The sequence below is a fragment of the Cucumis sativus genome, chromosome 6 (assembly GCF_000004075.3).
Source record: "Cucumis sativus cultivar 9930 chromosome 6, Cucumber_9930_V3, whole genome shotgun sequence".
NCBI classification, from domain to species: Eukaryota; Viridiplantae; Streptophyta; class Magnoliopsida; order Cucurbitales; family Cucurbitaceae; genus Cucumis; species Cucumis sativus.
Window position 1 is genome coordinate 3665743 of NC_026660.2, and position 23659 is coordinate 3689401.

General features: G+C 32.2%; 4 protein-coding genes across 4 annotated transcripts; 2 read left to right on the top strand and 2 right to left on the bottom strand.

Moving 5' to 3' along the window:
- The first annotated feature begins 4228 nt into the window (after positions 1-4228).
- LOC101207979 (uncharacterized protein YnbD) lies at positions 4229-7743 on the top strand. The gene is made up of 2 exons (XM_004140852.3): positions 4229-4940; positions 7171-7743. The coding sequence occupies exons 1-2, from the start codon at positions 4394-4396 to the stop codon at positions 7353-7355; spliced, it is 732 nt and encodes a 243-aa protein (XP_004140900.1). The 5' UTR covers positions 4229-4393; the 3' UTR covers positions 7356-7743.
- Positions 7744-9809: 2066 nt separating this feature from the next.
- Positions 9810-11931, top strand: LOC105434451 (ferredoxin, root R-B1). Its single transcript, XM_011658269.2, has 2 exons — positions 9810-10028; positions 11243-11931. Exon 2 carries the CDS (start codon positions 11265-11267, stop codon positions 11712-11714), a length of 450 nt encoding a protein of 149 aa, XP_011656571.1. The 5' UTR covers positions 9810-10028; positions 11243-11264; the 3' UTR covers positions 11715-11931.
- A 2792-nt stretch (positions 11932-14723) lies between these two features.
- On the bottom strand, positions 14724-16227 carry LOC101208632 (40S ribosomal protein S25-2). The gene is made up of 4 exons (XM_004140855.3): positions 16120-16227; positions 15915-15989; positions 15329-15463; positions 14724-15144 (listed from the first exon to the last, which is right to left on the bottom strand). Exons 1-4 carry the CDS (start codon positions 16120-16122, stop codon positions 15031-15033), a joined length of 327 nt encoding a protein of 108 aa, XP_004140903.1. The 5' UTR covers positions 16123-16227; the 3' UTR covers positions 14724-15030.
- Positions 16228-18713: 2486 nt separating this feature from the next.
- LOC101208874 lies at positions 18714-22909 on the bottom strand. Its single transcript, XM_004140856.3, has 3 exons — positions 21891-22909; positions 20472-20626; positions 18714-19397 (listed from the first exon to the last, which is right to left on the bottom strand). Exons 1-3 carry the CDS (start codon positions 22498-22500, stop codon positions 19137-19139), a joined length of 1026 nt encoding a protein of 341 aa, XP_004140904.2. The 5' UTR covers positions 22501-22909; the 3' UTR covers positions 18714-19136.
- Positions 22910-23659: the final 750 nt, after the last annotated feature.

Below are 23659 nucleotides of genomic sequence, written 5' to 3' on the forward strand. Positions count from 1 at the left end.
AGCTTTTCACAATTTCGGTACTTTATTTGTGGTTTCTACTATTGACCATAGCTCAATGAATCAAACATTAATATCAATTACTATCTTAAAGGTTACTGGTTTGATTCTCTACCTCTGTAGATAGGAATGAACGTAGGGAAAGAAAAAGAAAAAGTTCCTGCGGCCAATTAGTAATTATTTTCTCAATGTTCTGATTTTCTTCATCTATGATTGACTTGTATGGATTTCTTTTATGTTTGTGCATTACAGCATGGGCCTGCGAGTCATTCTGAATAATAACTACATTCCCTATCACAACCAAAACAGAATGTTCTTTTACATGAATCTTTGTCTCTCCCTTCGTCAAGTTCACATGTGCCTTCAAAATTGTGGTGCTGCATCTTGAGGTACCTTTTTGGTGGAGAGTAAAGGTTATGTTGATGGGCTGTTTCTTTTATTAAATCCATTTTAGTAACTGCACCAGAATAATTGGAAAAATTGTGGTTAGCTATGGCAGGGGCACCATATTTTGTTGTTTTCTTTTTTTTTTTATTTACTTCGGTAATCTGTTTCCAAGTTCATGTGAGTTTGTTTATATCTCGGTTTCTGCTTCCCTTCCTATCTGGTTAATTGAACGGTGAACATGACTATTAACTATCATGGATTGGTCCAGTGGTAAATAGGGACACGACCTTGGTAAAAGGTCAAAATGTCATAGATTTAATCCATGATGGCCACTTACTTAAGGTTTATGTTAGATACCTAGATTACTATAGGGTTAGGAGTACAAGGATAATTAGATATTTAGGAAGTTGCTAGTAGTTATTGCGTAAGTGTGGTTACTAGTAGTTATTATGTAAGTGTGGTTACTAGGGTGGTTACATCTTTTTATAAACGGAGAGAGGGAAGTGAGAGGGGGGAGAATTTGGTGGAGTGATCTAGGGCTTGGATGAGAGTACTCAAGAGGGAGGTTCCAAGTGCCTTATAATTGAGTTTATCTTGTATTTTCTATAATAAATTCAGATCTTGTTCTTGTTAGGAAGTATCCTAACAGTTCACTTTATTTCAATCATCATTTAGTCTTTCTTGAAACTTCCTTGATCACTTTTTGCTTGTGCATTTGCTTAGTATGAACCGATATTTATAGGTAATTTTATTAAAGAATTTGAGTTACCAATCTCATTTCGTTCACCTTATGTTGGTTATCTCTAACATGTCATGTCTCTACTACTTGAAACCCTGAATACACTCTCATTTCAAATCGTCCACAGGCAAAAGGACAGTTGCTATCTTTGAAGGACCAGGCCTCTGAAGCTCCAAGACGTCTGACTCCCGCCTGATAGGTGTGGTTGAATTTGTATCTCTGTCGTGAGAGAAATAATCGCTGTAGCCAATGGCCACAATAGAAGGTCCAGCATACAGCAAACGCTACCAATAAGTTGAAAATGCCTTCTAAATTTGTAAAGAGGTAAAAAAACAGCATCAATTGCTTCAAGAAAACATGTTGGTGAGAGGGATGTTGGCTGAAGAAAATGAAACCTTATCGTTTCTTTCTAGTTTTATCCTCTGTTCCGATTGGTCGTCTTGCTTTAACCTATGGAGATGTTCAAGCTCCCTACAATCCTATCTGTTGCTGTTTTTTTACCTTTCATTATTTTATTGACTTATCAGTTATCTGTCTGGCTTTGACCATTAGAAAGAATACTCAGAAATACACTGTACTAAGTTTTAAACCATTTCTTTCAACTTTTCTCAGAAGAATGGGAGTGGTATCAAAGTTATGGCTGCTGCTAAATCGAACTTGAACTCAACTTCAAAGTGTAATAGATATCTACTAGTCTATATTTGAATAGACGATGATGACATTCCTAGGTGTTGAAGAATGGTTGTTGAATAGTTATTCTAGTTGAGTATATGAAATAGACAATCAATTAAATTTGAGTTTAGTAAATAGATGATTTAATTCACATGTTGGCCCCTCTATTTTGTTTGTTAAATGGTTTGTTTTATCATTGGTCTTTAAACTTTTTTATGTTTGTTTTGTTTTCATCCCTTTAACTTTCATTAACATGTTATGTTATTTTAGTTTTTGAGCTTCGTTTGAACAACTATTTTAGGTTCGTTTGATAACCATTTCGTTTTTTTTGCTTTTGTTTTCAAAAATTAACTCCTATGTCTTGCAATGATTTGTATATTTTTTAAATACAACGGTTGAATTCTTAGCTAAATTTTAAAAACGAAATTAGCTTTTCCGAAAGATACTTTTTTTGGTTTAGATTTTTAAATCATGGTTAAAATAAAAGAAGAAATTTGAGGGTAAATATAGTGTATGTAGCTTTAAATTTTAAAAAACAAAATAAGTATCAAACAAAATTTTAATATTTGCAAAATGATTTATTTTTTATCTAGATTTTTTTTCTCGACGAATCAAATCTAAAAAATTAGAGATCGAAACAAGTTGAAGTTAGATTTTTATGGCAATGTTTTTCCTTTTATATAAGTTGTTATTTTTATTTCCCTTATGAGATGAAAAAAACTCAGATAACCCCATGGATCTCTTTAATGCCAAAACTCTTTTACTTTGTTTCACATAGGAAACATTAACAAAATTAAAACATCACGTGCAAGCCATGTGTCAGAAAACCCAGCACCACTGAGAAATAATTTTTTTTAGATCATATTATTTATTACTTTTTTTTTTCTTAAATACCAAAATTATATTTCCTTCATTCAATTATTCATCTCTTTTAATTTTTATATAAATAGTTTGATTATAATTTTTTATCCATTTATTCTCTATAAATTAATTTTGAACTATTTTTAACATTTATTATATACATAACGAATTTTTTTAAAAAAATAAAACAAAATATTAATTCTTCTAAAACCCTAAAAAAGTGATTATTTTAAATGTGATATGACTTTCTTAATAAAAAAATGTAACCAACATTTTATTTTAAAAAACTATTAAGGGTATAAAAATGTCTCAATTAGGTCTATTTATTTTTTCACTCAGGTAAAGAAACCATCATATATTATCTTAAATGAAGAATTAATAGTTTAATCATGTTTTAAGTACAGTAAAGATATCCTAAACTTTACACCTCATAGTTGCTAACACGAATGTCAATTGAACCGTGCTTGTTTTGGATTAAGAAGAATTTAATCTTTGCTTTTGATACTAAATCTTTTTATTTAATAAATTCACTTTGGATTTGGTTTTATGTTGGATCTATCCGTTAAAATTAATTTTAGGAGATAACAACGTAATTATTTAACCCAATATAAATTGAACCTTTATCATTAAAGAAATTATTTAATATGTTTTGGCTGCGAGTGATATTTTAGTTTTATATTATAGTATATATTTTTATACGAGTTTTTTTTAAAAATAAAACTATATGGTAAAATATTTCTTTTGTATAGAATAATTTTGAAAACAGAAAAAGTCTACAAATCTACAATGTAAAATACCAAAATTACTCAGTCAACACGCGATAAATCGACCACACGCAATACACAATCATGTAGATTTTGATACACGGTCTCTAGCATACAATTCATCAGAATGGCCTAAGATGAAAGATAAGAAGTGTAGATATACACGATCCTGTACTTCATTTTAAACGATGACTTTCAAATTTAAATAATCGTGTAGCTCATGATACAAAATCTTGGGTCGTAGTTGTACCGAAATGTCCTATAATGAAAGAATTCTTCCTTTAGTTATTATATCTCAGACTTTAGTGGCACTTTGATGGCTCAAAATGAAAGAATTTAGCCTTTATTTTATTTGATCTAAAGCATACATTGTCGCGAGATGTCACAGAATGAAAGACTCCTGCTTTTAGTTATTCGATATCGAGCCTTAATCGCATCAAGATGACTTAAAATGAAAGCATTATGGTTTTATTTTATTCGATCTTGGGCATACATTGCCCCATGATGTTTTAGAATGAAATACCTTTTTCTTTAGTTATTTAAATCACAACGACATATATGAAATTTATGAGAAGTGATCACACATCATGATTTTTCTTATTTCGATACAAATGTAGTGAATATTTTGGATTTTTGTTACGTTGATGTAAAAATTATCTTTTTATATTTGCAAATACATTGAAATATCTAATAAACTTTATATGTTGTTTTTATGTTTGAAATAATAACTATTAATTTTATATTTAATCGGCAATATCCACGAGAGTGAGAAAATGTAGTAATAATATAAAATTTAAAAGGAGAAAAAAAATCCATCTTTTCTTCCATTGGCTTCGTTTCAACGAGGATTGGTGGGTCACAGTCCTCCTCAGCTTCCATGTTTCATATGATCGTAAGAAATTTCCAAATCGTAACAACCCATTTGATATTTTGATCTGAAATTTTTTCTAATCTAAGTTTCTGAGGTTTCGAAATGGTGAAACCAGGACTTTCATCTTTGATAGGGTTGAAGGCGGTAGCTTTATTCTCTCTATTTCTATTTTTTAGGTTCTATGGCTTCAGATTGTTATCATTTCAATTCTTATATGCTTCTTTAGTTTCTTTCTTGGTTTCAGTTGCTTCTCTTCCATCAATCAATCTTCCCCTGCTTTTGGGAAAGAAATCAGATGGGACTTTTCCCATTTGGTCCGTCATTATTTTTGGTCCATTTTTGTATTTTGTTCGATATCTTCCTTCATTGCGTGGATTGTACCGTAAAGATGATCCTTACAGTGAAATTTGTGATGGTTTATTTGTTGGGGGGTGGCCTTGTTCACCTGATAGATTGCCTCCTTGTAATCCTGCCATTGTTGATTGTACTTGTGAATTGCCAAGGTGTTTAGAACTCTCTGGGGCGGGTTATTTGTGTGTTCCAACTTGGGATACACGCTCTCCTCAGCCTCGAGAAATTGAATTGGCCGTTCGGTGGATTTGTAGAAAGAGAGAGCAGAAGAAGCCGGTGTTCATCCATTGTGCTTATGGTAACGTCTCTTGCTGTACTGATTAAAATGCTTGGATTTTCATGTGCAATTTATAGGGATGGAGTAAAGAAGGAGGGAGAAGGGGGTTCATTGCCCTCTCAGGTAGAAGTGATTTTCAATTTTGATGATATGAAAATGACACTTGAAAGTATAAAATTCAACATTAAATTGATCTTGCGTGTTTAAAGGGAGTGATTTTAAACATGGTAGAAGTGATCTTAACCAAACTTGCTCTTAGTTTGTTTAGTAGATGTAAAAAGTTGTATAAATAAGTTTAGGAGTTTGAAGTTTTCCATCTAGTTTGCCCTTGGTTGTTTTGTCCCCGGTTGGTTAACTGGATCTGAGTGAATGACTATGCTTCCGCTATGATGCGTATGTTTTCACTTTGCTTTTTTAACTCTTTGTCTACCCCTATTCTTCCAGTTTAGTGTTTGAATCAATAAAGAACCTTTTCTTTTGTATTTGTATGGATCCGTATTACTGCGTTCCAATTCCTTGCTGATACCTCTCAAGGAAAATTTTAATGAGACCATTTGCATGTAGTTATGCACTCTTCATTATAGGAATGTATTTTCTGAAAGATTAGGACTTTCGTGCTTTGATGGATGGAAGACACTTTCATTTTTTGTTTTTTCTTTTTCTAAAAGGAAACGAATCTCACTATTATTAATATTGAAAAATAGAGAGAAAAAAGTTCAATGTACATGAGGGTTATACAAAAAGCAATGGGGAGGATCAGTAGTCGCACCCGACATCTCAACTAGGTTTACACCCCCTTAGCGTCCTCATCATATACAAGAAGCGAGAATAAAAACCCTTATACTAAGCTTCTATTTTCAATTCAAGATCAACAAAAAAGCCACAAATATAAGCCAACCATAATAATAATAATAATCTGTCCATACAAAACATAAAAACTAAGGCAGCAGGCCAAGAACAAATGAAGAATAATCCTCGATTGAGCAGAAAACTGGTTGAAACGCCCTAATCCAGGAGACATAATATTTGAGGACTTCAAAGTGGGGGGAGGCTATAAAGGCTGGCCAATTTAACAAAATTTCCTGCAGAGAGTATTCCTGAAAAGATTTGGATAATGAACACCATGAGGATGTATTCAAACAAGCAAGATCATAATGTTCCATCCAAGTCTACGGTTTATCTTGGAAAACCCTTTGATTTCTTTCAAACCAAACTTCAACTGAGAGAGTTTTTACTGCGTTTACCCACGACAATTCAGCTGTCTTCTTCTTCAAGGCTCATTTTTTTGTTCAACCTGAACTTATTGCTTTGACCACTTCTCACTTGATTCTTTTTTTGCATTCTATTCCGTGGGTTCATTCAGCAAGTGTGCTGAAATAATGATAATAAATTAGGCTGACTATTCAATGTCTTACAATCTTGGATTTTGACCTCCTATCCTACCGTGCCGCCCTGCCTATTTGTTTATAATGCCCTTCACAGAAACCATGCTGCTATGTGTCTTGATTGGTTTTTTCCCCGCCAGTTCTTTTACAAGATTTGATTGCACTCTTTCTTTGATTGACATTTCTTGTCCTTCTAATGTTTATATCCTATTCTGAAATTTTGCTATTGTGTTGGTGGAAACTCAAACTCTGACAAGTAGAAAATTTTACCATGCTAGGCATAGGCTCTATTCTTGCACATTACTTGTCCGTGGTTCATGGGTTAAATTGGTATCTCAGGCCATGAGTTTGCTAACCGATGGATTACATAAACTAAACCTTTGATATCCTCCTCTCAAGCTACATATTCTTTTTTGTAAATCACAAATCCATAAACCAAGCATATTTAAGTTAAGTATACCCAATTTTCTATAACTTCACAAAATTTATAGCATTGGTTGCACAAATGAATAGCAACATTTATGCTGAGCTAACTTCAATGGTTTTCTTTCTTCTTCTTTTTTTCACCTTAAAAGAATAGTACAATATAAATATGAGAATGGAGATTCGAAGTTAGTAGAGATGCCTTAGCCATTTAACTCAAACTAGTTGTAGAATGCCCCCAAGGCGCTTACCAACGATCCATTCAACCTCTGTATATGATGACATTTTCAAGTTTTCACAGTTTCTATAGTCGAAAATCTCATAGGTCACATGAGACATGTTCTTGTTATATTTGAAATCAATGTCTGTGAAACAAATATCTTTTGACATTCCACTAGTGACCGTAAGGTAAAAATATCAACATCATTCATTCTGTTTTCCAGGTCATGGAAGAAGTGTTGCCGTTACGTGTGCAGCGTTAGTGGCTCTAGGAGAGGCAGAAGATTGGAAAGATGCAGAGAAGATAACAAAGGAAAAACGACCTTGCATCAGGATGAATTCTTCTCATCGCAAAGCCTTGGAAGAATGGTCGAAACATCGGCTATCCGCTCCAAAGAAGAGACAATGATGTGAGTCCTAAGCTTCTTTCTGGTAGCTGAATAGCAAAAACATGAATCTAATAGGCCATTCCAAACCCCTCCCCTTCTAATCTTCCATATCTTATTGCTTGGATGAGCATTTGATGTATCATCATTGAGTACTAGTAATATTAATAGATAAACAAACTCTGTAACAAAAAGTTTTCATCTTTCTATCTTGGATTTAGTCATTCAATTTCTGTGGCTTCCATTTGCCATTATTGCCCTTTGCCTGCAAGTTGGTTAGTTCAGCCTTGAAGTGTAGATATAGTCTTATAGACATGAATGAACGTAGAAATCGCTGAAATCTATGGAACTTTGATTCTGTAGCTATTTGAATTTAAACCTATATATGCTTTTTACTGTATTCTTTTTCAATCTCATGATTCAGCTCAAGTTTGAGAAACAACTGCTCTATTTCATTTTTCTCTCTTCATGTTGTAACTATGAGAAAATATGTGTTAGAAAAGTGGTGGTCGTAATAAAAACAACACTATTTGTTTAAAATAGTACATAAGTCTTTGATCCCTGTACTTTTGAGTTTGGTTCATTTTGTTCTTCTAACTTTTAAAATGTTCACTTCATCCATATACTTATAACTTTGGCTTATTTTGGTTCTTGTATTTCAAATTTCTCTCTGAAATTTCAAAAAGCGACCATTTGGATCTCTTAAAAATGAAGTAGAAATAAAAACTTTAAAAGTTCAAAAACCAAAATGAATATTTTGAAAATACGATGACTAAAATGAACCAAAATTGAAAGTAGAAGTCCTAAAATAAACCTTTGAAAAGTATAGAGGCCAAAATGAACTAATACTCAAAATATAAAAACCAAAATAGTATTATATATTTCTTACTTGATGGAACTCAACGTTTTCTTGAGATGAGAGGTCTGATCTTCTATCCTTAATATCTTACCGTTGACCACCTTAGTAATACAAAAAGACACGATTTCAAAAAAATGGCTAATAGGTCATGAACTCAATTCATGATGACCATATATCTATGAATTAGTTTTCTATAAGTTTCCTTGACCTATTAGATTACTTTAAAAAATTCACAATCATTTTTCTCGGAGAGAATTTTTTTTGGACTCCTTTGGAGATTACATCCAGAGAATTCATACGTTATTTAGAACTAAAACTATTACTTTTATTTAGAGATTACACTTGTGTTTGGATTATCTATAGGAAAAAAATGTTTTTCAAGAATACATTTTCTTTAAAATGAGTTTAAAATTTAAACACTTACAACTTACAAATGTAGTGTACATAATTTTGTTTAAAAACCTATTTTCTCAAAACTTGGTTGAGTGTTTTCTTTAAAATGAATTATTTTTCAATCTCATTTTTTAAAAATGCATTTTGAAAAGTTAGCCAACATCTCGTTTTTTTAAAAAGAAATATTTTTAAAAAAATTTGAATAAGTTAATCCAAACAAGGTAGGGAATCCACACATTATTTAGAAAAGAATAAAAAGAAATGAAGAAAACAATTTATATAGTATTATATTTATGATGGTACAAATTTAATTCTTTGACATTCCCATTTCCATCTCCACAAGGGATTTTAATTAAGAGGACATTAGATTTTTGTTTATGCCACTAAATGATAGAAAATTACTAAATTTGTAAAATCTTCCTTTAATATTTTAAATGTAGTTTTCTTCCATTTTTACAATTTCTTTTTTTAAAAAACAACTATTTAACTTTCAATATTTTATTTCACATCTTTTCATAAATTTACTACTTCAAAGTATTTTTTAAACAACTTTTTTATTAAAAGAATTTAAATAAAAATAACTTCCTGAGAAAACATTTTGTTGTTAAGTTAGTTCAAGCAAGTCCTAAAGCCTTCAGAAACTTTATTTAAAAAAAAAATCTCTAGAACTTATTTTCTCTAAGTTATGCTAAAATCAATTAACAAAAAATAACTCTTTCGATGCCCATAATATAATCCAAAATCACATTTACATTAAACCTTTTGGATTTGATATGTATTTCTTAATTCATGTAATTTTCATAGTTTTCAACTCAACCCTCTTTTCTAACACATTTCAAATACTTTGTAATCCTAATTATATTCAATCTTCTAATCCGTACAAAAGAGTGTAAGGTCTACAGGTACTGTGAATTTATAAGAGTCTATCAATAATAGAAGTCTAGATTTTGACTAATTTTTTAAAAATATTGTTATATATTTTATTATTTTTTTTAAAATAGCCAAAAATTATAATTATTTTGAAATTGTAACGTGAAATCAACAAAATCCCAAAAATGATAAAAATAAAATAAAAAAAAAGGAAAAATTTAACTCAATACAACCCAACAACCCCTACGACTTGGATGGGGCAATCAATTTGAGGACCCCATGGGAAAGAAGGCTACGTAGCAATTTCACGGGAAAGAGAGAGAGAGAAGGAAAGAAAGAATTTAGTTAAAATAGAAAGGGTGATAGAGAACCGAACCCTTGGGTCTCACCAACTCAGTCGTCTTCGTTTGGAGTTTGTTCTTAAGAAAGGAAAGAAAAGGATAGACAGTGACAAACAAACACGTACTTCTCTTTTGTTCTCTTCCCTTCTTTTCTCTCTTCTTCCAGCGCCGTTTAGGGCTTCCACTTTCCATCTCCATTTCCTTCAGATCCCTCTCTCCCTCTCTCTCCCTTCGTAAGATCACTTCTCTCTCCTTTTCATTCCTTCTTTCTCTAAGTTTTCGCTCTTTTTCTTTTTTCTTCTTACGCTTTATGTTCTCTTTCTTTGCTTCTTTACTGGATCAACCTTTCTTGCGTATTTAATGCTCTTGATTTTTCTTTTATATTTCACCTATTGATTTCTCTTGATTTGTTTTCTCTTTCTTTCCTTTCGTTTATTCCACCTATTGTCTTGGAAGCTCCGCTGATGATGAATGAATGAACGCTTCACACTAGTGATTCTTTTTTTTTTTGCCTTTTCGTTTTTTCAATTTTTGAATTGTTCGAGGTTTTGGTTGTTGTTGCTCTGATGATATGATATTCACGAGGTCTGATGCTTCTGTTGTCATTTTATCGCCTTGCATGCTTGTTGAGTCTTCTTTCCATTCCATATGAACTATTGGTGGTGATTTTGTTTAAGTTGTTCTGTTTTCTTTGCGGGACGACGGTGTGAAAAATGTTTAGGAATTAGGATCTGGTCCGTTTTTTATTTTTATTTCTTTACTGTTACTTCCTTTTGTGCTGCTCAGATTGTTTGTTGTGGATTGAACAATCGATAGATTAGTGTATTCTTTTCATTTGCTCAATAAAAGAAACATTTGTCCGTTATTTCAAAAACTTTGAGGTATCCTTTTTTCTGTTTCCTTTCAACTTTTGTGGTATCGAACTATTGTAGGTTTGATTTACTAACCTCGAACGTATTTTTGCATTACTGGTTCATCGGTGCGACCAACTATAACATGTCTTTCTTATTGTGATGAACTAACTTAGTTTTAATGAAATAGTTTTTTCCGTTAAGAATGAAATGTTATTGAAACTTTCCATATCTTATTCATCATCTGGAAGACTGGAACTATCTCATATCCTCCAATTGTCTTTTTTCATCAATTGCTGGTGTGAGCGTAGCTGATGAATGTGCAATATTTTGACGCTATGATATGAAATATCATGAATGATATTTAGTAGACAAGATCTTTTATCATCGATTTCTGCTTGAATGTTTTCATTTTGGAATTTTAACTTGTACGTATGGTTTCCAACTTTGCAGTGAAGTAGATAAGGTTGCCGTGTAATTGTGTGATTAATTAACTTTGATCTTCTGTTGTCTAATAGATTTTTGCAAATTTCTGTCAAATTCTCTATTCTTAGTCCCTTCGAGGACATTCGATGAGTCTCTATTTTTATTTTCAGGTATTACTATTCTATTCAGAACATGTCGACTGTCACACTCCCAACATCTTCCCTGATCAAACCTCCTACACTAAGGAGATCCAATGCCCTGGTGCAGAGGCCATCTTCTTTGTGTTCCTTTAGGAGCGTATCCCGATCATTTGGGTTGAAGTCTTCTCAGTTCAAAGTGTCAGCGATGGCTTCTTACAAAGTAAAATTAATTGGACCAGACGGTGAAGAGAATGAGTTTGACGCCCCTGATGATGCTTACATTCTCGACTCAGCTGAGAATGCTGGATTGGACCTACCGTACTCTTGCAGGGCCGGGGCTTGCTCTACTTGTGCCGGTCAAGTAGTGTCCGGGACAGTGGACCAGACAGATGGATCGTTCTTGGATGACAAGCAGATGGAGAAGGGGTATGTCCTGACCTGCGTCGCATATCCACAATCCGATTGCGTGATCCACACACACAAGGAAGGTGATTTGTATTAATTTGTTTGCTTGTGTGTATTTTGTCAGTTGAATCTGATGATTGAACTTCCATCATGCTAAACTTTCCAAGACTAGGCTTAGTTTTTGAGGTTGAATGTCTATTTTGCAAGAATTATGCTCAGTAGAACTGCGAAATTTAAGTTGCTGGTTTAGCGGAAGTCGAAGTATCGAACATCATTCATGAATAATGGGTATATCTGTTTTAGTTTATGGTTAAGGGCCAAGAGAAGGTGTGAAAGTTCAATGCCGACAAATGGACATTAAGTTCCCAGCTCGGCTTCAAGTAAGTAACTATGCATATGCATATGATGGAGTGTCTCATCTTCATTCATTACTTGGCATAAAAATGAATTTCGTAGGTTATTAAAATGGATGAATATAAATTAGTAAATAATCTGATTGACCTGCCAAAAAAAAGAAAAAAACGTTTTGACGATTTGGAAATAAAAATAGATTTGTGTAGGGTGGGAAAGTGGATTGTTAAATCTTTGCTTTGCTTTTCTATTCTGCTTTGATAAAATATTTCTTGGTTTCCATTTTTCCAAATAAATTTATTGATTTTTTTAATTTCAATTTTATTAATTGAAAAGAAATGGGTGCTTTTTCGTAAAATAACTATTTACACAGTAAATTCATTGCACCTTTTTCTTCTATGAATGGTAAATGCATGTTTAAGTCTAAAAGCACACGAAGTACGAACTAAAATAGCTTATTTTGGACCATAAAATGGACAGAATATGGTAACGGTTGTTTTTAGCATAGATTTATATAATTTCCTTTTTTTTTTTTTTTTGAAAAATTAAAGAAACAGTTTACAAAATTTTCAGACTGTTTTTCTTTTAAAAGAAGTTTTAATTATTAAAATTAAATTTTTTAAAAGTTATTAAATTTTTGGTTAAAAGTATTTTATAGTTTCTTAGTTTTTGTACTTTTAATTTGGCATCGAATTTTAGTTTTAGTTTACAACTATTTAGTTCTTGTAATTGTTCTGAATTTTACTGTCACATTTTGATGTTTATATTTAGTTCCATTTTACAATTCAGTGTTAAGATTTAATTAAATGTTTTTTGTATAAGCAAACTGATTAACAAATTAGAGACTATTTTTATAAAATAAGAAGTCTACATTATATCATAAAATAATAACCATTTTACCTATACTCATTAGATAAATCCAGTTCCTCAATGAGCGACTATGTGGATAAGATATATTTATGTACATATCTTATTATTTATAATTTATAATAATTATATACACTAGACTCATCGTGGCTAGTGGCTTACTCAGAAATTGAATCAAATAGACCTTTTTAACTCAGTGGTAGAGTAATGCCATGGTAAGGCGTAAGTCATCGGTTCAAATTCGATAAGGGGCTTTGGCTTTTTTCATAAAACTCCAGCCGTAGTATTCATATTTGATTGAGGGGAGAATAGACGACATTTTTTTTTTTTGTAATAAAAAAAGTACAAACCGTATAATTTTAATTTCATTTTTTTATAAAAAAGTTATCTTTAATTATACCAAATATTAAACATATTCAAAATCTATAGCAGTTTCAAACAAAGCCTTCGTAAAAATATGTCAGTTTTAGATGAGAAAAGATTTAAATAAAAAATAGCAATTCCTCTAAATTTTACTGTCCATATGCATTTTCATTAAACATAAAAGATTAAATATAACTGAAATTTTGAGAAACTTAAAAGAGAAATTGTCGTGGACTACAACTAAGTTTGAACGTTTCTTCCGCTGTGAGATACTAGGTATTTTCAAGAAAATTCTACAAACTAGATTCTCTCAAAATTAGTTAATCGAAAAATTCAAGAAAAAACTTCAATTTTAATTTTAGTGTTTTTAAGCCAAAAAAATTATATATATAAAAAAAAAACATCAAAAACTTACTAAGTGGCTCAAAGAATACCAAAATCTTGGGAGAAAGAAAACGCGGCAAGAGAACACGGCTCGTGTGGAAGGAATGTTCGGCCCACGGCTCGGACGAAAAGAGCGCTCGGCACGAAGCTCAGACGGAAGGGGCGGTGGTCAACTCGCGGAACGGACTTAGCTCTCAGCTAGCAACTCTAACTAAAGGAGCGCTCAGCTCGCGGCTCGAACTTAGGAGCGCTCAACTCGCGGCTCGAACTTAGGAGCGCTCAGCTCGCGGCTCGAACTTAGGAGCGCTCAGCTCGCGGCTCGAACTGAAGAAGCGCTCAGCTCGCGGCTCGAGCTGAAGGAGCGCTCAGCTCGCGGCTCGAGCTGAAGGAGCGCTCCGCTCGCGGCTCGAGCTGAAGGAGCGCTCCGCTCGCGGCTCGGACCGAAGGAACGCTCGGCTGACGGTTTGAAACAAAATGAAAAATTGAAAGGAATATTTAATAATATAGGGTATTTTAGTTGGTAGTTATTGTGATTACCAAAGCCCCCAAGCCCGTCCTGCCTCTCGTCTTTCTCTGTCTTCCATCTTTTTTCCGATTATCTTACTCACGTCGCCAATTGTTCGCATCCTCCAGTTAAGCATTGTCGCCATTTTAGTCTGATTTTTGTCCCAGATGAGTGAAAAGCATGTTATTGAAGAAATGAACTCTAAGCCTTATTTTCATCTAAGATGGAGAGAGAAAAGCATGATAATTGAAGAAATTAACTTTTCGTGTTTAAACATTTATTAGCCTTCTGTTTAACCATCTAGATTATTTTGGTTAGAACTATAATATAATAGATGTCATTTGTATTTTTATCACAAATCCAAATATTCGATGTATCACATGTCCACAAAACACACATTAAGTATTTCAATTTTTGTAAAATAAAATCAACAGATATTCAAGATAAGATAGTTATTTAAAGTCATGATTATCCAAGATCAAGCGATTATAAATACCTTTTCAAAAATGAAAATTATTTTGATTTATTTAGCTTAAAAATGACTTATTATTAAAAATTAAACAAAAGAAAATCAATATTGAAAGTAGATTTTAGATTAAACCTGACCCTGAAATCATCTTGTTTTTCTCAACATAGTGAGACGAAATCCAAGAATTGTTCAAACAACGCTAATGTCAGAGCCACATTAATTTACCAACTTACATCTAGAACGAGATTCTACATACAAACATTATTGTTAGTATTTGGCAGTAGAAAAGAAAAGGCAAATACCAGCTAATGTGACACAATTCATCAAACAAGTCAAGACCCGCAACGTAAACAAATTAAAAACGTCACATTTAGAGTTCATTTGATCACTCAACAAAATTTGGAATTGCAAAATGGAAAGGCAACTACATATCATATATACCCTTTCGGGCATAAGTGACATGAATTGTTGTCCTTAGGTGTTGGTTGCTCTGGTGTAGATCTGCTGACTCGAGTGAGCTGATATCATTCTGATGGAACCTCTAGCCATCAAATCCTTAATTGCTCTTCTTGCTAGCGATCCATTAACCTGGTAATTGCACATGGCAAAGGAAACCATTAGTAAATTGCTATAGAGGGTGCAATTAGTAACAAATCAATCAGTCAGTCATTTGGTAAACAAAAGCAGATTTGTACTTTTTCTAAACAAGAACAACAAAATAATTCAATAAAATTGGGAAATTGATGGATAGAAAAAGAAGAAAAAGACATACCCTCATTCTATCAGAAAGGATAGACGGAGTGACTAGCTTGTACTTGGGAACTTCAGAAAGGAGCTTATCATAAGTTCCCTGATCAAACAAAACCATGTTGTTCACCTTCTCCTTTTGCTTACCCTTGCTCCATTTCTGCAAACCAAGTGATACTGATCATGTAAAATAACAATGGCCATACTACAATGAATACCAAAAATCAAACTCTTCCTCAAACTCAATAAACATCGCCATCCTTAAAAAATCTCATAGTATTTTTCAAGGTTTAGGGTCCCTATCCTAACTGGTTTTTATCGTCCTTTCATTCCAATTCTAATCAAATACAAACGTCACTATCTCGTTATCAGTATGACGAAAAAACGAAATGCTACACGACGTAAGAAGATCAAATTACTAAAGATAATTCCAAATTCCAGTATCGAAAAAAAGTACAACGCTGCAAACTTCGAAAAGAGCACTTAATGCTATCAACAAGAAGAAATTAAAACGACTAAATCTTATCTAATGATCCTGAACGATGAGATTAAACAAGTATCAACATACTAATAATATAACAGCTAGCAGAACTTAAATTTAAAAAGCTTACCTTCTTCTTCTGCTTTCCTCCACCAGATTTAGCAGGTTTGGAGGACGGTGGAGGAGCCTTGTCCTTCTTCGGCGCCTAAGATTCAAAACGAAGACAACAAAAGATATCACGTCATGTAGAATCAGTACACCGGAAGTTCCAAAGACGAAAGAAGAATCAAAGGGAAGAACAAGTTCATCGAATCGGCAAGAGGAAAGAAACTCACCATGAGATTTGGTTTCTAGGGTTTGAGTGAAGAGTTCCAAGGGCTTCGGCTGGAAGGGAAAGAATGAATTCGCCTGAAGGGTAAGTATTTATATCAGAGGCCGGAATTCTTATATTCTGTGTTGGGCCGGCCCAAAAACGGGGGAGTTTCCTTCGGTAATTGAATTGCAATGAGTAGCAAGATTCTAAGGCCGGCCCAAAAAGCAACGTTGTTTGGCCCAAGGATTTCGAAAACAGCAGTTGAACTGCTTAGGTCGTCTCACACCTTAGGACAATCACTTTTATACATTATCAACTCTTTTCACTATAAACTCTAAGGGTATTATGGTTTAAGATTTTATACACGTTTAATAATAAAAGATACGTGGAATTGAATACTTGTGAATAAAGACGTTTGGAAATCAAATATGGCAGTGTTTGGTTGTGCGTTTGGAAATCTTATTAAAATTTTATGAACAAAAATCCTGTTTGAATTTAATTTATGAAATTAAGCAAAAAAAAAGTCTTATATATAAATTTGATAGATTAATTAATTAAACAATATATTGATAAAAAAAAATTTTAATTAATTTGGAACAATAATAATTTTAACTTTAAATACTTGAAAATCGAGTAATAGATAATAATTTTTTTAAAAGGAAGTGAAAATTAAAATTAACTTATTGAACGTAATATTAACCGATAATTAATTTTTTCAATTAAATAACGTGAGAAAATATATGTTAATACAATATATTATATAAAAATGAAAAGATAGAAGTATGATCTATCAATAAAGAATACTAAAAAAGGTGTTATAAATGTTATATATATTTTTAATGAATGAAGTAATATAGATTAAAATTAATCTCACAAAATAATTTCTTGATTATTAGAAAAAATAAAGTAATCAATTATCCATTTTTGGACTAACTAAATTTAATTAGTGAAATAAATATATTGTTAGCTTGTAAAATAAGTTGGGTAAATATTTTAATAGATTAGTACTAATTTATTAAAATAACTAGTTTACATTGATTTGTTAGTAGTTATTACTAAATGAAACATTTTTAAACATAGTAAAATAAATTAAAATATTTACCATCGGTAGCAAAATTTTAGATTTTATAAATGATGTTCACTTACCGTCTTTTATCATTGTAGCATATAAGTAGTTATAAGTTATAGAATTTAAAATTTTGCTAGAGGTTGTAAAGATTTTGTAAAAAGTTGCTATGTAAAAAATTCTTATTAAATAATTAATGTATGCAAATGAAATTAGATATAAAATAAAATACAGATGGAGAGGGGAAAGATGGAAACTCCACTTTTTTTGGGAGGGAATAAAAAAATCTTTGTTGTGGAAAATAAGATACCCGTTAATAAGTTATTTCTAAACAAAAATTTGAAAACGGTGAAACAAACTGAATTTTTCACGTAGAAAACCTTCAAACCAGACGACCCCTAAGACTTTACAACTTTTTGTACCACACTTATTACTACTCACTATCCCACTTATTTGATCTCCAAACATCACTTAAGTGGGTAGTAACATTTTAAAAAGAGATGTTTAACAAATATAAAAAAGTAAATTTAAAGTACTGACAAATATTTGTTATATTTGTAGTGTACAACAATAACTTTAAAAAAATTACAAATATAGTAAATTCTATTAGTGATATAATTTTATATTGATAGACCGATATTTGTAATATTAAAATCAATCGTTGATAGACTCTACTATAATTTTTAAAAAATATTGTTATGTGTCATTATTTTGAATATAATTGGTTATATTCACGTATGCTTCCTTTTCTTAAAAAGAAACATTAATATAAAAATGAATATATTATTTCGATTAGAAATATTTTAAAACTATTCGTATGAAAAATGAGATATGAAATGACCCCTACCGTAATAACTTTGAATGAAAAATTGAATCATTATGCTAATTAAGGTTAATATCATATTGTTAAGACTCGATTGAGTCCAAAAGTTTAAATTTCTAATTATATGTGGGTGTTTAGAAAAGGTTGAGGTGATTACAAACTTTGCAAAAAGGTAAATTTTGCTAATGTTTTCTAAATTTATCAAATTTGAGGTTAGAAAATAATTTGTCTCCAATACCTATAATATTAGCTATTAGCTGTGACAGTTTAGTCAGTAAACTTAGATTATTGTATTTTAAAATGTGTAACAGTTTAGTTATTATACTACAAAGTTTGTAACAGGCTAGTCATTATTATAAAATGGTTATGCTTAATAAAATTTATTATATAAGTATGTTGATACACTAACAATGAACTAAAATTTTTTCCACTATAAAATTTAAATCATTGTCTAATAATATTTGTACATTTCATTTTGATGATATATTTTTACGATAAAAATTAAATTACTTGTATATAATTAAATTATTGCATACAAAAATGAAGGATTAAATTTGATATAGTTTAGTAGAGAAACTAAAGTACTGAAATGTTGCTTCAACAAAAGTTTAAGAATCATTTAACCTAATTTAAATCTACTTCACAAAATAAATTCAAATTTGACCTCTAAATTTATCAACTACATCAAACAAATTGGATCTTAACCTTGAAAAAGTACAAATAAAAATCATGGGAATTGCAATGCAACTTTACCCAATTTCATTTCACTAGTGCTATATGGACTATACTATATAAACTGATTGTGTGACCAAAACAACAGTAGTCCAATTACAAGCCTCAAACAACTAATTCAATCGCTTAAGTCATATGCCTCCAATCAAGAAGTTAAAGTTTGAAATCTGTTGAAGTCCCACTTGTTGAACTAAAAGAGAAAATCTCGATCTACAATCATTTTTTCCCTCTTTTTTTTCATTTTTATGCCACACACTGCGCTAAAAAATATGAAAACAAATTACTATACTTCATCTCCAAACTAAAACACAAGATGCCAAAGAAAGAACAGGCATTCATTCTAACCTATTAACACAAAGGATGCTGCAAATCCAATCTAGATGGGAGTAAAAAAGAGAATCTATATACATGTTTGATCTTACACAGCATCCATCATCAGCATTGTGCCAAAGCTCGTTCGGATTCTATCACTACTGCTCGTGATCAGATCCAAATACTGCAGAGCTTCTAGAGGGAGAAGACCTTCAAGAAAGAAATTTAGTAAATGAGAATGAGTTTGTTTCATCAAATCCAATAGCTGCTCTAACATTTTGTCTTGCTGCTCTTTGCTCAGCTCTACAGCTTCAAGCCAAGGTAGTAGATTTTTCTCTTCATCCAAAAAGTGATGTTTACAATGTTCCTGCCCCCACCCAAAAAATGTGAAGGGAAAAAAGAAAAGGGTAAGGAAAAAGAAATCAGCTTATGATGAGCAGGAAATCTTGGAGTGCAATAAAGAAAATACGTGTGAAGTGTGAAGCAGATATAAATGAATTTCATGATCATAAGTAGTTAAATTTTGAAGTAGAACTTAGAAGTGGTTTGGCTATTGAAAGTCTACTAAATCATCATTATGTTCAAAAGCTTGACTTGTATAAATGTGGTAAACTTAATACATTCTCCACAATGACATAAAGTAATGTAGATCCATTAGCCAGAATTTAATAACCTCAGCCAAAAAGGGTTATGCTAACAGCTAATCTTATAGTGTGGTCACAAGGCTTCGTGTGGCAGAGTGTTATTTGATGCCTCCTTTAGTCCACATGGTTTAGATAGCTATCTTTATTTCCTACTTTACCCCTATCTACTTCCATAAAGTCACGATGATGAGTGTTCTTCGTTTCAGTCTAACTAAGTAGGGTCGACCTAAATGACGGCCAGAGTAAATAAATGTTTCTGACGAAGATATCAATGTGCGTGAAGAAATTTAAGTCTTAAACGACAATCCTGAAGCAACTACAATTTGGATTTTTTTTTTTTTTTGAGAGAGAGCGGAACTAGAATTTGGAAATTAATAATAGAAAACAAGTACGAATCACTAACTTTCTTGCGGACAGGAAATTCTGAACTTTTGTCCTCTTCGTCGATGGTTATCTTAACCAGTTAACCTATGCTTAGATTCACGTCAATCAATTCTTTTGAGTTGTTTGTTCAAGGTTTTTTATATAAAAAATTGACAGTTAATTCTTTTTATCTTTACAGTTGTTCTACTTCTATTGGATCTGTAGTCAAAGGCCTTTGGTTTCTTCCCATACCCAACGAAGAAAAACAGATCACATTGTTATGATTTGACAATCCATCACTCATCCATCCTCTTCCTTTTGAATCTGCTCTGTGGTTAAGACTCAATGCATTTTATTTGGAATCTTAAGCATAAGGTCTTAAACCCTATGAATTATGAACAGGTTAGGATTAAAGAAGGGTTGAATGGAGTTACCTGCAACAGCTTAAGACGTTTGGAAAGGTTGGAGAGCGCTTCTTGACAAACTGAACTTCCCAAGTCCAAAACGACAGCGGACTTGATGTCTTCTTTGATGCCATTCATGATGGGTAGATCCCTTGCATGCTCCTCATTTGAAGCTTTACATAATCCTGCATTATGGCACCTACCAATTAGTTCCTTCATCTTTCCTCATATATGTAATGTACTAATACGTATATATATATATTGTATATATAACACGGGCTCTGTTTGAATAAATCCCAAAATCCCATAGCAGAAAAAACCATCACTAGTATATTTGTTTAGAATTCACCAAATTTGTCTATGCGAGCATAGTTTAGTAGGTAATGCACTTTTTATTTTCACAGGGGCAATAGGTTTGCATTCCCACCTTTTTCATGTGAAAAGAAAACAAATTAACCTTGAGTTGTAATTTTCTGCATCTTTTCTAGACACATTAAATACTGTCTAAAAAAACAGGTGAAATACTTCCAAAACAATGAAAGGACCATCAGAAAAAGAAAAAAGCTCAATTCAGTTGATATTTAAGATACCCTATTTATTCTATTTTTGTTTTAAAATAATTTAATTCCTGAATTTTATATTATAAAATACTTTATGATTAAATGCTATATATTAAATGAAAATTCCGGTTAAATATATCATTTGTTTAGTTTATGCTCTAAAACAATACATTAAAAAAAATTCACTACATTTCAGAAAGAAAAAAGTAAATAAAAGAGTAAAATAATACGTTTGAAATTTTGATCACTAAAACAAGATAGATATAGAAATCAATGGAACAAAATAAAATGTAAATCGAAAATTTAGAAACATACATCATTTACATGGGTTGTCTTTTTTCTTTTTCTTTTTTAGTTTCGGAGTACAGGTTGTCTTCTAGTTGCTGTTCTTAGCTTCCTCTCATGTGATTTGTTTTTTAAATAACTGAAAATAGTTTTTCCTTTAAACATGTGAATAGTTGCAAAACTCGATAAAATTAAGTAAAAGAAGCCAAATGTCAAAGTGGGTGAGTTCAGCAGTACTCTTTGATCAAACGTTCAAATTCAAAATACCCCACTTGTTAGTACTCAAAATAAGCCAACCAACCTCTTTATTTCACCCTGAATTGAAAAGATTGGATAACCAAGAAAGTTATTGAAGTTCATTACTGTTTCTTACTGATCATCTCAATCTTCTGCGCTAATTTGATAGATCTAAAACAACCTTTCCTAGAATCAATAACGACTTTTAAAATTGAACTAAATCTGATGTAAACTAAGAATCACAAACACTTCTTCTTCCATGTATTTTCTTTCATGATGCAAAAATATTTAGGGTTTGGATTGCATAAACATAAGCTCGAATTCTATTCAATGTAAAGCAGAGCAGAAGCAGAGAGATGGGACTTACCTCGATCAGCCCTGTCCAAGATCGGAAAGAGGACTCTCTCCTCCATTTGAGCATGCTCCAGCATCACTTCCAGCAGCTGAGAGTAGCTCTTCCCGAACTTCCTCAGCTCCATCCTCGGAGTTCCCACCGCCGGATCGAACGTCGTTCTCCCTCCACGATTAGCCAGGTCCTTTCCCCATCTCAACATCCTCTCCAAATGCCACAACACACTCTTGTGCTGCAGCGCCACCACCCTCACAGCAACCAACGACGACGTTTCGTCTTCGTCAACACGGCGACTCGATAGTGGTAACGGCGGATGAGGAAACTTATTGTCTATAAACCGAAGCATCCTTTCACGTGAACCAGATATGGTCTCTGACCCGATCCGAATAGCCGGCGAATCGGAGCCGAAATGCGGGGCATCAGAAGGGATGAAACTGAGTTTCACAGACTTGTATAGCAAAGCGAAACGAATGTAGCAGGTGAAAGCATTATTCGGAGGGCCGTAAAGGCGTACCGTCGGATTAGAAGCCGCGGTGACGGAATCGTTGTTGCAGCTTCTGAATAACTCCTGAGGCACAATCTCCGCCGCCGATTTATTGGAACTCCCATAGCAATTATTCCCCATTGAAGGAACAATTTCGGGTGATTAAAAAAGAAGCGTTAGGTGAAGAAGAAATGAAAATGCGTACGAATAAGGAAAGTGGATTAAACTACATAAAGCAACAAAGAAGAAGAAGAAGCAGAGGAAGAAGAGGAAGAAGAAGAAATCTTCAAGAAACGCAGCAAAGAGGAAAATGAATGGAATAATGCAATGAATATTGGGAAGCTAAAGTAAGAGAAGTAGTGGGATAGATGAAACGAGGTGGGGGGGAAGGAAGGGGTTTTGCGGCAGCGGAGGTTGCTTGTAACGAAAGGTTATTCTGTTGAGGGAAAAATGGAAGAGAGAATCAAATTAATAAAGGAAATTGGGTGAAGTGGACACCCCACGCTCCTTTCTTCTTTGTCCTTTTTCTTTTGATTCTTTTATTCTCTTTCCTTTCTTTCTTTCTTATTCTCCAAAATTAATGGATAAATGACTTTAGGGTCTCTCTTCTCTTTATATAACATGCCATCTTCAACTTTTTTGTTAATCAATTTTTAGATGACAATTTTATTTCATTTAATATGATATTCTATTATTATATTCGAGTCTACTCCAAATCATTATTCGTCTACAAAATTTAGAATTCGACGTTAATTAAATCAAAGAGACACCATAAAAAAATACAATCTAATTTCAATACTCAATTATCTCAACATTCTTTTGTGATCTCACATGTTTCCTACAAAAATTTCAAACTAAATATTTTAGTATGGATACCAAAGTAAACCTAATGACAATAAAGAAAAGAGATGATGCATGAACAATTAAAACATGAATTTGAAATAACTTTCAAACGATATTGTAATCAATGTATGGTGAGCAATTAAAAAATACATGATTTAGTCTTCTAATTAAATTAAATGTGTAAGTAGATAACATTTTTGTTATTTTGTTATTGGTGTAGGGGTTATGGTTAAATAAATGTTATGATGCAAAGTTCGAGAATGCAATTAAAACCACTTTTTTCAAGTTTAGTTATTAAATTAATAAATGCAATGCTCAAAATTCATGAACTTCATTTTGAATTTGGTTAAATTATTATTATTGGCAATTAATGTTCACAAAATTTAATCTAATTAAGGTATATAGATATGATAGATGAGTCAATATGAACACAATCCCATAATTAACACATTTTCTC

Bases quoted from the DNA above. Each gene is read 5' to 3' on its own strand.
- LOC101207979 (XM_004140852.3), top strand. From the start codon at position 4,394: ATGGTGAAACCAGGACTTTCATCTTTGATAGGGTTGAAGGCGGTAGCT. The intron at 4,941-7,170 runs GTAACGTCTCTT...TCTGTTTTCCAG, and splicing joins GTTCATCCATTGTGCTTATG to GTCATGGAAGAAGTGTTGCC.
- LOC101208874 (XM_004140856.3), bottom strand. From the start codon at position 22,500: ATGGGGAATAATTGCTATGGGAGTTCCAATAAATCGGCGGCGGAGATT. The intron at 20,627-21,890 runs GTAAGTCCCATC...GCCATAATGCAG, and splicing joins CTTGGACAGGGCTGATCGAG to GATTATGTAAAGCTTCAAAT. The intron at 19,398-20,471 runs GTAACTCCATTC...GGGTGGGGGCAG, and splicing joins AACGTCTTAAGCTGTTGCAG to GAACATTGTAAACATCACTT.
- LOC101208632 (XM_004140855.3), bottom strand. The intron at 15,464-15,914 runs GTAAGCTTTTTA...CTTGGTTTGCAG, and splicing joins GAGGAAAGCAGAAGAAGAAG to AAATGGAGCAAGGGTAAGCA. The intron at 15,145-15,328 runs GTATGTCTTTTT...TGCAATTACCAG, and splicing joins TCCTTTCTGATAGAATGAGG to GTTAATGGATCGCTAGCAAG.
- LOC105434451 (XM_011658269.2), top strand. From the start codon at position 11,265: ATGTCGACTGTCACACTCCCAACATCTTCCCTGATCAAACCTCCTACA.